Genomic DNA, 16806 nt, shown 5'->3' with positions numbered 1-16806 from the left:
TTTTTTTTTTTTGTAGGTGTCCAGGTACAGAAACCGAATAATTAAATGTAAAATAGCACTGGATAGTCTTCAATGTAAAAATGAAATATACAATCAAACCAAAATTTATTCAGACACCTTCAACATTTCTCACGTTATTACAGTTTATTTGCTATTGCTTCTAAAATGGTTATAAAATATGACAATAACTTATAGTTGAACTGTGTCAGAACAAATTCGTCTTGATAATGTCATAACTTTGATAGAAATGTATTTAATGGATTACAATCAACCAAAGCTACAGACAACTGTTACAATATTTATACAACTATCAATACTTTGTTGAGCAATTACCGAGCAATGCTTCATTTTGTTCAGACTGTGGTGTGAAAAGGTTGCATTAGCAATTCAGAAAAAAAAAAACATAAGCAATGCATGGTGCTTTATAAGGTGCTGAATAATTTTTGGTCCCAATTTTTTATATAGATAGAGAGAAAAAAACATTATATCTATCTATTTCACTAGTAGTTCACTATGAAGATTCTTTGGGTATAATATGTCAGTTTGCTAATACTCACTTACATAAATGTATTAGTGTCCTGTACCTACTAGTAAAATATACATATCCAAAATTATGAATCTGAATATTTATTTGGTTTGACTGTGCATACATTTTTGTTAAAACTACAAAGTAATTCAGTCAACAGCAGTGAGTGAATTTTCTTTCAGCAGCAGCTAGTAGCTCAATTAGGCGCGGTCACTTTAAGAGACGATGAACTCATCTTTTTCCTCAACTGTTTACTTTCACTTAAGCGATAACTGACAAATAAATGAAAAAAAAAATTATTTTTCGAGCATACTTTCCAAGGCGGGTATTTTGACATATTTTGTATGTATTTGTTGGTACAAGAGCAAAAAGAAGCAGTTTTGGTGTTCAAGTGTTTTGAGACGCCTTTCTCTGCGTGAGCCCTGAACACCAGAACACCGCGAGCACTGAATTGAACTCTTTCACATCTTTTTGTTTGTTCAAACTGCGATTTGTATTTGTTCATTCAGGTGCAGGAGGGACTTCAAGGAGAACTTCACAGAAGACAGCTCGGTTCGTACCGAACACAGCGCGCGAGTAACCAGCTACTCTGTCAAGCTTTTTTGTGTCTTGTGTTTGGATGCTTTAATGTTTAAATCGACAAGTGGTAATTTAAAAACACGTGAAAATGATAAGCTTTCGTGACGACACGCAGCAGTGGCCCGTCAACTGTCCTGACTGAGCATCTCCCGGTTCTTACTTCTATGGACTCGCACTAAACAGTTCATTTGAATCAGTGAGTGGTCGACTCCAGAACAGCTGCAGTCGGATAATTCTAATTCGTAAACGAATCGTTTGGTGCGATTTGCGATCCGATTTAAAAGTTTATTTTGAAAAGACTCGTTCATGATGAATCAGACACCGCTTCTGCGTGTCGGAGCACGTGATATATTATAGTGAGTAACGATATGTTTTATGAAATGTAGTAAGTTAAAAGTACGATCTTATGCTTTGGAATGTAGTGAAGTAAAAGTAAAAGTTACTCAAAATAAAACTACTCCAGTAAAGTACAGATACTTGAAAAATGTACTTAAGTACAGTAACGAAGTAAAGCTACTCCGTTACTGTCCACCACTGTATATATATATATATATATATATATATATATATATATATATATGAAAGTAATCAGTCAATAATAAGAGTTTCTGGCCAGAAAAATCAGGAAACATTTAATTGGAAAACATACTAGTGTATTTTGAGGTAACCACTGATTCTCCATCTGTTGAGTTATCTGCTGCAACAGCTGTGATGTTTAATGTGTAACTGACTCCAGCAGTAGGACCAGTGATGTTATAGGAAGTGTTTGTAGTTGTTGAATTTCCATTTGTTTTATCACCCATCCACTGAATTTTAAAGAAAGATCTATTTCCAACTGGTTCATCCCATGTCAGAAACACAGATGATGTTGTGATTTCAGTAATTTTGAGATTGCTGATCACACCTGGCTCTGTGTGGGGAGAGAAGAGCAATTAATACATGTTGATGAAAGGGGAATTGAATAAAGTATGACTGTAAATATGAGTAAGTATTAATGGTGTAATTATGAATTGATAAAACAATTGTAATAAGGCCAGGACTCAGCGAGTCTGGTGTCTTAAGATGTTGCTGTACAGTTTACTGCTCAATGCAGGTAAATATGAAATGGTTTCAAGGATGAAGTTTCAGCAGATTCTCTCAGATTAAACGTCCAATCAGAGCTCTTACTGGTATACAGTGAAATCTGATTGGCTCTTCCCTCGGTCACATTATCAGCTGCAACTGCAAACACTTTGAATGTGTACTGTGCTCCAGGAATCAGATCATTTATATTGATGGAGGTGTTTTCAGCAGACACATTCTTATCTTCATATTCTACACGATAATGGGAGCTTTGACCATTCGGTTTAATCCAGTTTAGAAAGACAGAGGATGTTGTAATATCATCAGCTGTGAGGTTCAATATGACGTCAGGCTCTGTGAGTGAAAATAACAGACATTTGGGGATTAAAATATGACTCCTGAAATCCTAATGTAGTTAATATATCTATCTATCTATCTATCTATCTATATATATATATATATATATATATATATATATATATATATATATATATATATATATATATATATATACAGTGGTGGACGAAGTACACAGATCAAGTACTTGAGTAAAAGTACAGATACGTATAGTAAAATATTACTCCAGTAAAAGTAAAAGTACTCCTTTTTAAATTTTACTCAAGTGAAAGTACAAAAGTACTCAATTTTTTAAATACTTAAGTAAAAAAAGTACTGAAAGATAGATGTTTGCAATTTTATATAGGCTACTTAATTTAATTTTATATTAGCACATATTTTTTTTTATAATCCTACTGTTCAAAATACCTGGGATTTTTTCCAAAATAACCACTATATGGAGTCAAGATATATTTTGTTGTTGATATGGACTACGTTGACGAGAGTAATGTTCACTGTGAAGCTTACACTGCGATGTACCTGAGAAAAAGCAGAGTTGACCATCTGATTTTCACCAGTAAGTAAAAAGTATTTTAAAGTTTGTTGTTTTACAGAACATCACAGTTATATATGACATGATAATAAGGCCTGAAGTTAGGAAGAACATTTTAAAGAAAATATAATTATATTTTCATAATGATTTTTTCCTTCTCAAACCTTGTCTGTGGTGTAAAAACACCCCTGGCCAAACGGGGTGCATCTCTTCCCACTTGGATAATTACTGTAGTTACCATGTTCTGAACATCACATCCTTTCTTTTCTCCCCAGATGTTATCTATCTCTATATATATATATATATAGGTGGTTGAATAAAATATTTGGACATTATTTATAAAAATTACCATCAGCTAACAATATTTACTTATTTTCAGTACGATTATGAATAAACATTCATGTCTGTCTACTCGTCTAGTTAATCCAAACAATATAACGTTACTATTGATAAACAATATAAAATCAGACGTCACATAGGACATGGTAGCATTTTAATAAAACTGTTAATATTACCGCAGCGGGGAATTTGAACATGCATGAGTTAATTTATTAAATCTGTGTTAGTTTAATGGTTATTTTTATTTATTTATTTTTACCTAAAACACAGAGATGATTGATGTGTCTGCATCGTCTGCATTTGAGCATTTCAGTGGGCTTAAATAGATCACTCTTTACAGCGGATTTAGTTCCCAAACAACTGACAATTTTGACCTAAATATGATTTTCAGTTACAATAATTAATCCTAAATTTCGACAAAAATAAATTACTTTTAGCAACATCCAGGGCCCTAGCTGGGGTTTGCGGGGCCCCGCTGAAGGTTGTACCAGTGGGCCCTGTTTGATATGGTTTAATCTGTATATTCGTTCATTTTTATTTATTTGTGCTATTTACACAATGTTTAAGTTTTTTTTTTTTTTTGTTTGTTTTTTTTTTTTTGTAGGTGTCCAGGTACAGAAACCGAATAATTAAATGTAAAATAGCACTGGATAGTCTTCAATGTAAAAATGAAATATACAATCAAACCTACATTTATTCAGACACCTTCAACATTTCTCACATTATTACAGTTTATTTGCTATTGCTTCTAAAATGGTTATAAAATATGACAATAACTTATAGTTAAACTGTGTCAGAACAAATTCGTCTTGATAATGTCATAACTTTGATAGAAATGTATTTAATGGATTACAATCAACCAAAGCTACAGACAACTGTTACAATATTTATACAACTATCAATACTTTGTTGAGCAATTACCGAGCAATGCTTCATTTTGTTCAGACTGTGGTGTGAAAAGGTTGCATTAGCAATTCAGAAAAAAAAAAACATAAGCAATGCATGGTGCTTTATAAGGTGCTGAATAATTTTTGGTCCCAATTTTTTATATAGATAGAGAGATAAAAACATTATATCTATCTATTTCACTAGTAGTTCACTATGAAGATTCTTTGGGTATAATATGTCAGTTTGCTAATACTCATTTACATAAATGTATTAGTGTCCTGTACCTACTAGTAAAATATACATATCCAAAATTATGAATCTGAATATTTTTTGGTTTGACTGTGCATACATTTTTGTTAAAACTACAAAGTAATTCAGTCAACAGCAGTGAGTGAATTTTCTTTCAGCAGCAGCTAGTAGCTCAATTAGGCGCGGTCACTTTAAGAGACGATGAACTCATCTTTTTCCTCAACTGTTTACTTTCACTTAAGCAATAACTGACAAATAAATGAAAAAAAAAAACCGGATTTTTCGAGCATACTTTCCAAGGCGGGTATTTTGACATATTTTGTATGTATTTGTTGGTACAAGAGCAAAAAGAAGCAGTTTTGGTGTTCAAGTGTTTTGAGACGCCTTTCTCTGCGTGAGCCCTGAACACCAGAACACCACGAGCACTGAATTGAACTCTTTCACATCTTTTTGTTTGTTCAAACTGCGATTTGTATTTGTTCATTCAGGTGCAGGAGGGACTTCGAGGAGAACTTCACAGAAGACAGCTCGGTTCGTACCGAACACAGCGCGCGAGTAACCAGCTACTTTGTCAAGCTTTTTTGTGTCTTGTGTTTGGATGCTTTAATGTTTAAATCGACAAGTGGTAATTTAAAAACACGTGAAAATGATAAGCTTTCGTGACGACACGCAGCAGTGGCCCGTCAACTGTCCTGACTGAGCATCTCCCGGTTCTTACTTCTATGGACTCGCACTAAACAGTTCATTTGAATCAGTGAGTGGTCGACTCCAGAACAGCTGCAGTCGGATAATTCTAATTCGTAAACGAATCGTTTGGTGCGATTTGCGATCCGATTTAAAAGTTTATTTTGAAAAGACTCGTTCATGATGAATCAGACACCGCTTCTGCGTGTCGGAGCACGTGATATATTATAGTGAGTAACGATATGTTTTATGAAATGTAGTAAGTTAAAAGTACGATCTTATGCTTTGGAATGTAGTGAAGTAAAAGTAAAAGTTACTCAAAATAAAAATACTCCAGTAAAGTACAGATACTTGAAAAATGTACTTAAGTACAGTAACGAAGTAAAGCTACTCCGTTACTGTCCACCACTGTATATATATATATATATATATATATATATGAAAGTAATCAGTCAATAATAAGAGTTTCTGGCCAGAAAAATCAGGAAACATTTAATTGGAAAACATACTAGTGTATTTTGAGGTAACCACTGATTCTCCATCTGTTGAGTTATCTGCTGCAACAGCTGTGATGTTTAATGTGTAACTGACTCCAGCAGTCAGACCAGTGATGTTATAGGAAGTGTTTGTAGTTGTTGAATTTCCATTTGTTTTATCACCCATCCACTGAATTTTAAAGAAAGATCTACTTCCAACTGGTTCATCCCATGTCAGAAACACAGATGATGTTGTGATTTCAGTAATTTTGAGATTGCTGATCACACCTGGCTCTGTGTGGGGAGAGAAGAGCAATTAATACATGTTGATGAAAGGGGAATTGAATAAAGTATGACTGTAAATATGAGTAAGTATTAATGGTGTAATTATGAATTGATAAAACAATTGTAATAAGGCCAGGACTCAGCGAGTCTGGTGTCTTAAGATGTTGCTGTACAGTTTACTGCTCAATGCAGGTAAATATGAAATGGTTTCAAGGATGAAGTTTCAGCAGATTCTCTCAGATTAAACGTCCAATCAGAGCTCTTACTGGTATACAGTGAAATCTGATTGGCTCTTCCCTCGGTCACATTATCAGCTGCAACTGCAAACACTTTGAATGTGTACTGTGCTCCAGGAATCAGATCATTTATATTGATGGAGGTGTTTTCAGCAGACACATTCTTATCTTCATATTCTACACGATAATGGGAGCTTTGACCATTCGGTTTAATCCAGTTTAGAAAGACAGAGGATGTTGTAATATCAACAGCTGTGAGGTTCATTATGACGTCAGGCTCTGTGAGTGAAAATAACAGACATTTGGGGATTAAAATATGACTCCTGAAATCCTAATGTAGTTAATATATCTATCTATCTATCTATCTATCTATCTATCTATATATATATATATATATATATATATATATATATATATATACATATATATATATATATATATATATATACATATATATATATATATATATATATATATATATATATATATATACATATATATATATACATATATATATATACAGTGGTGGACGAAGTACACAGATCAAGTACTTGAGTAAAAGTACAGATACGTATAGTAAAATATTACTCCAGTAAAAGTAAAAGTACTCCTTTTTAAATTTTACTAAAGTGAAAGTACAAAAGTACTCAATTTTTTAAATACTTAAGTAAAAAAAGTACTGAAAGATAGATGTTTGCAATTTTATATAGGCTACTTAATTTAATTTTATATTAGCACATATTTTTTTTAATAATCCTACTGTTCAAAATACCTGGGATTTTTTCCAAAATAACCACTATATGAAGTCAAGATATATTTTGTTGTTGATATGGACTACGTTGACGAGAGTAATGTTCACTGTGAAGCTTACACTGCGATGTACCTGAGAAAAAGCAGAGTTGACCATCTGATTTTCACCAGTAAGTAAAAAGTATTTTAAAGTTTGTTGTTTTACAGAACATCACAGTTATATATGACATGATAATAAGGCCTGAAGTTAGGAAGAACATTTTAAAGAAAATATAATTATATTTTCATAATGATTTTTTCCTTCTCAAACCTTGTCTGTGGTGTAAAAACACCCCTGGCCAAACGGGGTGCATCTCTTCCCACTTGGATAATTACTGTAGTTACCATGTTCTGAACATCACATCCTTTCTTTTCTCCCCAGATGTTATCTATCTATATATATATATATATAGGTGGTTGAATAAAATATTTGGACATTATTTATAAAAATTACCATCAGCTAACAATATTTACTTATTTTCAGTACGATTATGAATAAACATTCATGTCTGTCTACTCGTCTAGTTAATCCAAACAATATAACGTTACTGTTGATAAACAATATAAAATCAGACGTCACATAGGACATGGTAGCATTTTAATAAAACTGTTAATATTACCGCAGCGGGGAATTTGAACATGCATGAGTTAATTTATTAAATCTGTGTTAGTTTAATGGTAATTTATATTTATTTATTTTTACCTAAAACACAGAGATGATTGATGTGTCTGCATCGTCTGCATTTGAGCATTTCAGTGGGCTTAAATAGATCACTCTTTACAGCGGATTTAGTTCCCAAACAACTGACAATTTTGACCTAAATATGATTTTCAGTTACAATAATTAATCCTAAATTTCGACAAAAATAAATTACTTTTAGCAACATCCAGGGCCCTAGCTGGGGTTTGCGGGGCCCCGCTGAAGGTTGTACCAGTGGGCCCTGTTTGATATGGTTTAATCTGTATATTCGTTCATTTTTATTTATTTGTGCTATTTACACAATGTTTAAGTTTTTTTTTTTTTTTTTTTTTTTTGTAGGTGTCCAGGTACAGAAACCGAATAATTAAATGTAAAATAGCACTGGATAGTCTTCAATTCAAAAATGAAATATACAATCAAACCAAAATTTATTCAGACACCTTCAAGATTTCTCACATTATTACAGTTTATTTGCTATTGCTTCTAAAATGGTTATAAAATATGACAATAACTTATAGTTAAACTGTGTCAGAACAAATTCGTCTTGATAATGTCATAACTTTGATAGAAATGTATTTAATGGATTACAATCAACCAAAGCTACAGACAACTGTTACAATATTTATACAACTATCAATACTTTGTTGAGCAATTACCGAGCAATGCTTCATTTTGTTCAGACTGTGGTGTGAAAAGGTTGCATTAGCAATTCAGAAAAAAAAAAAAAAACATAAGCAATGCATGGTGCTTTATAAGGTGCTGAATAATTTTTGGTCCCAATTTTTTATATAGATAGAGAGATAAAAATATTATATCTATCTATTTCACTAGTAGTTCACTGTATGAAGATTCTTTGGGTATAATATGTCAGTTTGCTAATACTCACTTACATAAATGTATTAGTGTCCTGTACCTACTAGTAAAATATACATATCCAAAATTATGAATCTGAATATTTTTTTGGTTTGACTGTGCATACATTTTTGTTAAAACTACAAAGTAATTCAGTCAACAGCAGTGAGTGAATTTTCTTTCAGCAGCAGCTAGTAGCTCAATTAGGCGCGGTCACTTTAAGAGACGATGAACTCATCTTTTTCCTCAACTGTTTACTTTCACTTAAGCAATAACTGACAAATAAATGAAAAAAAAAAAAGATTTTTCGAGCATACTTTCCAAGGCGGGTATTTTGACATATTTTGTATGTATTTGTTGGTACAAGAGCAAAAAGAAGCAGTTTCGGTGTTCAAGTGTTTTGAGACGCCTTTCTCTGCGTGAGCCCTGAACACCAGAACACCGCGAGCACTGAATTGAACTCTTTCACATCTTTTTGTTTGTTCAAACTGCGATTTGTATTTGTTCATTCAGGTGCAGGAGGGACTTCGAGGAGAACTTCACAGAAGACAGCTCGGTTCGTACCGAACACAGCGCGCGAGTAACCAGCTACTCTGTCAAGCTTTTTTGTGTCTTGTGTTTGGATGCTTTAATGTTTAAATCGACAAGTGGTAATTTAAAAACACGTGAAAATGATAAGCTTTCGTGACGACACGCAGCAGTGGCCCGTCAACTGTCCTGACTGAGCATCTCCCGGTTCTTACTTCTATGGACTCGCACTAAACAGTTCATTTGAATCAGTGAGTGGTCGACTCCAGAACAGCTGCAGTCGGATAATTCTAATTCGTAAACGAATCGTTTGGTGCGATTTGCGATCCGATTTAAAAGTTTATTTTGAAAAGACTCGTTCATGATGAATCAGACACCGCTTCTGCGTGTCGGAGCACGTGATATATTATAGTGAGTAACGATATGTTTTATGAAATGTAGTAAGTTAAAAGTACGATCTTATGCTTTGGAATGTAGTGAAGTAAAAGTAAAAGTTACTCAAAATAAAAATACTCCAGTAAAGTACAGATACTTGAAAAATGTACTTAAGTACAGTAACGAAGTAAAGCTACTCCGTTACTGTCCACCACTGTATATATATATATATATATATATATATATATATATATATATATATATATATATATATATATATGAAAGTAATCAGTCAATAATAAGAGTTTCTGGCCAGAAAAATCAGGAAACATTTAATTGGAAAACATACTAGTGTATTTTGAGGTAACCACTGATTCTCCATCTGTTGAGTTATCTGCTGCAACAGCTGTGATGTTTAATGTGTAACTGACTCCAGCAGTAGGACCAGTGATGTTATAGGAAGTGTTTGTAGTTGTTGAATTTCCATTTGTTTTATCACCCATCCACTGAATTTTAAAGAAAGATCTACTTCCAACTGGTTCATCCCATGTCAGAAACACAGATGATGTTGTGATTTCAGTAATTTTGAGATTGCTGATCACACCTGGCTCTGTGTGGGGAGAGAAGAGCAATTAATACATGTTGATGAAAGGGGAATTGAATAACGTATGACTGTATATATGAGTAAGTATTAATGGTGCAATTATGAATTGATAAAACAATTGTAATAAGGCCAGGACTCAGCGAGTCTGGTGTCTTAAGATGTTGCTGTACAGTTTACTGCTCAATGCAGGTAAATATGAAATGGTTTCAAGGATGAAGTTTCAGCAGATTCTCTCAGATTAAACGTCCAATCAGAGCTCTTACTGGTATACAGTGAAATCTGATTGGCTCTTCCCTCGGTCACATGATCAGCTGCAACTGCAAACACTTTGAATGTGTACTGTGCTCCAGGAATCAGATCATTTATATTGATGGAGGTGTTTTCAGCAGACACATTCTTATCTTCATATTCTACACGATAATGGGAGCTTTGACCATTCGGTTTAATCCAGTTTAGAAAGACAGAGGATGTTGTAATATCATCAGCTGTGAGGTTCATTATGAGGTCAGGCTCTGTGAGTGAAAATAACAGACATTTAGGGATTAAAATATGACTCCTGAAATCCTAATGTAGTTAATATATCTATCTATCTATCTATCTATCTATCTATCTATCTATCTATCTATATATATATATATACAGTGGTGGACGAAGTACACAGATCAAGTACTTGAGTAAAACTACAGATACGTATAGTAAAATATTACTCCAGTAAAAGTAAAAGTACTCCTTTTTAAATTTTACTAAAGTGAAAGTACAAAAGTACTCAATTTTTTAAATACTTAAGTAAAAAAAGTACTGAAAGATAGATGTTTGCAATTTTATATAGGCTACTTAATTTAATTTTATATTAGCACATATTTTTTTTAATAATCCTACTGTTCAAAATACCTGGGATTTTTTCCAAAATAACCACTATATGGAGTCAAGATATATTTTTGTTGTTGATATGGACTACGTTGACGAGAGTAATGTTCACTGTGAAGCTTACACTGCGATGTACCTGAGAAAAAGCAGAGTTGACCATCTGATTTTCACCAGTAAGTAAAAAGTATTTTAAAGTTTGTTGTTTTACAGAACATCACAGTTATATATGACATGATAATAAGGCCTGAAGTTAGGAAGAACATTTTAAAGAAAATATAATTATATTTTCATAATGATTTTTTCCTTCTCAAACCTTGTCTGTGGTGTAAAAACACCCCTGGCCAAACGGGGTGCATCTATTCCCACTTGGATAATTACTGTAGTTACCATGTTCTGAACATCACATCCTTTCTTTTCTCCCCAGATGTTATCTATCTCTATATATATATATATAGGTGGTTGAATAAAATATTTGGACATTATTTATAAAAATTACCATCAGCTAACAATATTTACTTATTTTCAGTACGATTATGAATAAACATTCATGTCTGTCTACTCGTCTAGTTAATCCAAACAATATAACGTTACTATTGATAAACAATATAAAATCAGACGTCACATAGGACATGGTAGCATTTTAATAAAACTGTTAATATTACGGCAGCGGGGAATTTGAACATGCATGAGTTAATTTATTAAATCTGTGTTAGTTTAATGGTTATTTTTATTTATTTATTTTTACCTAAAACACAGAGATGATAATAATAATAATTCATTACATTTATATAGCGCTTTTCTAGGCACTCAAAGCGCTTTACATAGTCTGGGGCTATCTCCTCATCCACCACCAGTGTGCTGCATCCACCTGGATGATGCGACGGCAGCCATAGTGCGCCAGAACACCCACCACACACCAGCTTACTGGTGGAGAGGAGACAGAGTGATGAAGCCAATCAGCAGATATGGGGATTGTTAGGAGGCCATGATGGTCAGAGGCCAGTGGGCGAATTTAGCCAGGATGCCGAGGTCACACCTCTACTCTTTTTGAAAGACATCCTGGGATTTTTACTGACCACAGAGAGTCAGGACCTCGGTTTAACGTCTCATCCGAAGAACGGTGCTTGTTGACAGTATAGTGTCCCCATCACTACACTGGGGCGCTAGGACCCACACAGACCACAGGGTGAGCACCCCCTGCTGGCCTTACTAGCACCTCTTCCAGCAGCAACCTAGTTTTCTCAGGAGGTCTCCCATCCAGGTACTGACCAGGCTCAGCCCTGCTTAGCTTCAGTGGGAAACCGGTCTTGGGCTCCAGGGTGATATGGCTGCTGGCCATGATTGATGTGTCTGCATCGTCTGCACTCGAGCATTTCAGTGGGCTTAAATAGATCACTCTTTACAGCGGATTTAGTTCCCAAACAACTGACAATTTTGACCTAAATATGATTTTCAGTTACAATAATTAATCCTAAATTTCGACAAAAATAAATTACTTTTAGCAACATCCAGGGCCCTAGCTGGGGTTTGCGGGGCCCCGCTGAAGGTTGTACCAGTGGGCCCTGTTTGATATGGTTTAATCTGTATATTCGTTCATTTTTATTTATTTGTGCTATTTACACAATGTTTAATTTTTTTTTTGTTTGTTTTTTTTTTTTTGTAGGTGTCCAGGTACAGAAACCGAATAATTAAATGTAAAATAGCACTGGATAGTCTTCAATGTAAAAATGAAATATACAATCAAACCAAAATTTATTCAGACACCTTCAACATTTCTCACATTATTACAGTTTATTTGCTATTGCTTCTAAAATGGTTATAAAATATGACAATAACTTATAGTTAAACTGTGTCAGAACAAATTCGTCTTGATAATGTCATAACTTTGATAGAAATGTATTTAATGGATTACAATCAACCAAAGCTACAGACAACTGTTACAATATTTATACAACTATCAATACTTTGTTGAGCAATTACCGAGCAATGCTTCATTTTGTTCAGACTGTGGTGTGAAAAGGTTGCATTAGCAATTCAGAAAAAAAAAACATAAGCAATGCATGGTGCTTTATAAGGTGCTGAATAATTTTTGGTCCCAATTTTTTATATAGATAGAGAGATAAAAATATTATATCTATCTATTTCACTAGTAGTTCACTATGAAGATTCTTTGGGTATAATATGTCAGTTTGCTAATACTCACTTACATAAATGTATTAGTGTCCTGTACCTACTAGTAAAATATACATATCAAAAATTATGAATCTGAATATTTTTTTTGGTTTGACTGTGCATACATTTTTGTTAAAACTACAAAGTAATTCAGTCAACAGCAGTGAGTGAATTTTCTTTCAGCAGCAGCTAGTAGCTCAATTAGGCGCGGTCACTTTAAGAGACGATGAACTCATCTTTTTCCTCAACTGTTTACTTTCACTTAAGCAATAACTGACAAATAAATGAAAAAAAAAAAAGATTTTTCGAGCATACTTTCCAAGGCGGGTATTTTGACATATTTTGTATGTATTTGTCGGTACAAGAGCAAAAAGAAGCAGTTTTGGTGTTCAAGTGTTTTGAGACGCCTTTCTCTGCGTGAGCCCTGAACACCAGAACACCGCGAGCAATGAATTTAACTCTTTCACATCTTTTTGTTTGTTCAAACTGCGATTTGTATTTGTTCATTCAGGTGCAGGAGGGACTTCGAGGAGAACTTCACAGAAGACAGCTCGGTTCGTACCGAACACAGCGCGCGAGTAACCAGCTACTTTGTCAAGCTTTTTTGTGTCTTGTGTTTGGATGCTTTAATGTTTAAATCGACAAGTGGTAAATTAAAAAACACGTGAAAATAATAAGCTTTCGTGACGACACGCAGCAGTGGCCCGTCAACTGTCCTGACTGAGCATCTCCCGGTTCTTACTTCTATGGACTCGCACTAAACAGTTCATTTGAATCAGTGAGTGGTCGACTCCAGAACAGCTGCAGTCGGATAATTCTAATTCGTAAACGAATCGTTTGGTGCGATTTGCGATCCGATTTAAAAGTTTATTTTGAAAAGACTCGTTCATGATGAATCAGACACCGCTTCTGCGTGTCGGAGCACGTGATATATTATAGTGAGTAACGATATGTTTTATGAAATGTAGTAAAGTTAAAAGTACGATCTTATGCTTTGGAATGTAGTGAAGTAAAAGTAAAAGTTACTCAAAATAAAACTACTCCAGTAAAGTACAGATACTTGAAAAAATGTACTTAAGTACAGTAACGAAGTAAAGCTACTCCGTTACTGTCCACCACTGTATATATATATATATATATATATATATATATATGAAAGTAATCAGTCAATAATAAGAGTTTCTGGCCAGAAAAATCAGGAAACATTTAATTGGAAAACATACTAGTGTATTTTGAGGTAACCACTGATTCTCCATCTGTTGAGTTATCTGCTGCAACAGCTGTGATGTTTAATGTGTAACTGACTCCAGCAGTCAGACCAGTGATGTTATAGGAAGTGTTTGTAGTTGTTGAATTTCCATTTGTTTTATCACCCATCCACTGAATTTTAAAGAAAGATCTATTTCCAACTGGTTCATCCCATGTCAGAAACACAGATGATGTTGTGATTTCAGTAATTTTGAGATTGCTGATCACACCTGGCTCTGTGTGGGGAGAGAAGAGCAATTAATACATGTTGATGAAAGGGGAATTGAATAAAGTATGACTGTAAATATGAGTAAGTATTAATGGTGTAATTATGAATTGATAAAACAGATGTAATAAGGCCAGGACTCAGCGAGTCTGGTGTCTTAAGATGTTGCTGTACAGTTTACTGCTCAATGCAGGTAAATATGAAATGGTTTCAAGGATGAAGTTTCAGCAGATTCTCTCAGATTAAACGTCCAATCAGAGCTCTTACTGGTATACAGTGAAATCTGATTGGCTCTTCCCTCGGTCACATTATCAGCTGCAACTGCAAACACTTTGAATGTGTACTGTGCTCCAGGAATCAGATCATTTATATTGATGGAGGTGTTTTCAGCAGACACATTCTTATCTTCATATTCTACACGATAATGGGAGCTTTGACCATTCGGTTTAATCCAGTTTAGAAAGACAGAGGATGTTGTAATATCATCAGCTGTGAGGTTCAATATGACGTCAGGCTCTGTGAGTGAAAATAACAGACATTTGGGGATTAAAATATGACTCCTGAAATCCTAATGTAGTTAATCTATCTATCTATCTATCTATCTATCTATCTATCTATCTATCTATATATATATATATATATATATATATATATATATACAGTGGTGGACGAAGTACACAGATCAAGTACTTGAGTAAAAGTACAGATACGTATAGTAAAATATTACTCCAGTAAAAGTGAAAGTACTCCTTTTTCAATTTTACTCAAGTGAAAGTACAAAAGTACTAAATTTTTTATGTACTTAAGTAAAAAAGTACTGAAAGATAGATGTTTGCAATTTTATATAGGCTACTTAATTTAATTTTATATTAGCACATATTTTTTTTAATAATCCTACTGTTCAAAATACCTGGGATTTTTTCCAAAATAACCACTATATGGAGTCAAGATATATTTTTGTTGTTGATATGGACTACGTTGACGAGAGTAATGTTCACTGTGAAGCTTACACTGCGATGTACCTGAGAAAAAGCAGAGTTGACCATCTGATTTTCACCAGTAAGTAAAAAGTATTTTAAAGTTTGTTGTCTTACAGAACATCACAGTTATATATGACATGATAATAAGGCCTGAAGTTAGGAAGAACATTTTGAAGAAAATATAATTATATTTTCATAATGATTTTTTCCTTCTCAAACCTTGTCTGTGGTGTAAAAACACCCCTGGCCAAACGGGGTGCATCTCTTCCCACTTGGATAATTACTGTAGTTACCATGTTCTGAACATCACATCCTTTCTTTTCTCCCCAGATGTTATCTATCTCTATATATATATATATAGGTGGTTGAATAAAATATTTGGACATTATTTATAAAAATTACCATCAGCTAACAATATTTACTTATTTTCAGTACGATTGTGAATAAACATTCATGTCTGTCTACTCGTCTAGTTAATCCAAACAATATAACGTTACTATTGATAAACAATATAAAATCAGACGTCACATAGGACATGGTAGCATTTTAATAAAACTGTTAATATTACGGCAGCGGGGAATTTGATCATGCATGAGTTATTTTATTTAATCTGTGTTAGTTTAATGGTTATTTTTATTTATTTATTTTTACCTAAAACACAGAGATGATGTGCTATTTACACAATGTTTCAGTTTTTTTTTTTTTTTAGTTTGTAGGTGTCCAGGTACAGAAACCGAATAATTAAATGTAAAATAGCACTGGATAGTCTTCAATGTAAAAATGAAATATACAATCAAACCAAAATGTATTCAGACACCTTCAACATTTCTCACATTATTACAGTTTATTTGCTATTGCTTCTAAAATGGTTATAAAATATGACAATAACTTATAGTTAAACTGTGTCAGAACAAATTTGTCTTGATAATGTCATAACTTTGATAGAAATGTATTTAATGGATTACAATCAACCAAAGCTACAGACAACTGTTACAATATTTATACAACTATCAATACTTTGTTGAGCAATTACCGAGCAATGCTTCATTTTGTTCAGACTGTGGTGTGAAAAGGTTGCATTAGCAATTCAGAAAAAAAAACAACATAAGCAATGCATGGTGCTTTATAAGGTGCTGAATAATTTTTGGTCCCAATTTTTTATATAGATAGAGAGATAAAAACATTATATCTATCTATTTCACTAGTAGTTCACTATGAAGATTCTTTGGGTATAATATGTCAGTTTGCTAAT

General features: G+C 33.5%; 1 protein-coding gene and 1 long non-coding RNA gene across 2 annotated transcripts; both read right to left on the bottom strand.

Moving 5' to 3' along the window:
- Positions 1-1737: 1737 nt before the first annotated feature.
- LOC132133360 (receptor-type tyrosine-protein phosphatase eta) lies at positions 1738-5879 on the bottom strand. Its single transcript, XM_059546146.1, has 3 exons — positions 5726-5879; positions 2273-2521; positions 1738-2015 (listed from the first exon to the last, which is right to left on the bottom strand). The coding sequence occupies exons 1-3, from the start codon at positions 5877-5879 to the stop codon at positions 1738-1740; spliced, it is 681 nt and encodes a 226-aa protein (XP_059402129.1).
- Positions 5880-5911: 32 nt separating this feature from the next.
- Positions 5912-9943, bottom strand: LOC132133569 (uncharacterized). Its single transcript, XR_009429173.1, has 3 exons — positions 9807-9943; positions 6244-6492; positions 5912-5986 (listed from the first exon to the last, which is right to left on the bottom strand). It is a non-coding gene; the product is annotated as an uncharacterized LOC132133569 (long non-coding RNA).
- Positions 9944-16806: the final 6863 nt, after the last annotated feature.

The sequence above is a fragment of the Carassius carassius genome, chromosome 50, assembly GCF_963082965.1.
Source record: "Carassius carassius chromosome 50, fCarCar2.1, whole genome shotgun sequence".
Taxonomy (NCBI): Eukaryota; Metazoa; Chordata; class Actinopteri; order Cypriniformes; family Cyprinidae; genus Carassius; species Carassius carassius.
This window is presented reverse-complemented; position numbering and strand designations above follow the sequence as displayed.

What these genes read in the sequence shown, in the direction of transcription:
- LOC132133360 (XM_059546146.1), bottom strand. Translation starts at nt 5,879, where the DNA reads ATGGGTGATAAAACAAATGGAAATTCAACAACTACAAACACTTCCTAT. An exon ending in GGTTACCTCAAAATACACTA is followed by an intron (nt 2,522 to 5,725) that starts GTATGTTTTCCA and finishes TTTCACTCACAG; the next exon opens with AGCCTGACGTCATATTGAAC. An exon ending in TCAGATTTCACTGTATACCA is followed by an intron (nt 2,016 to 2,272) that starts GTAAGAGCTCTG and finishes CTCCCCACACAG; the next exon opens with AGCCAGGTGTGATCAGCAAT.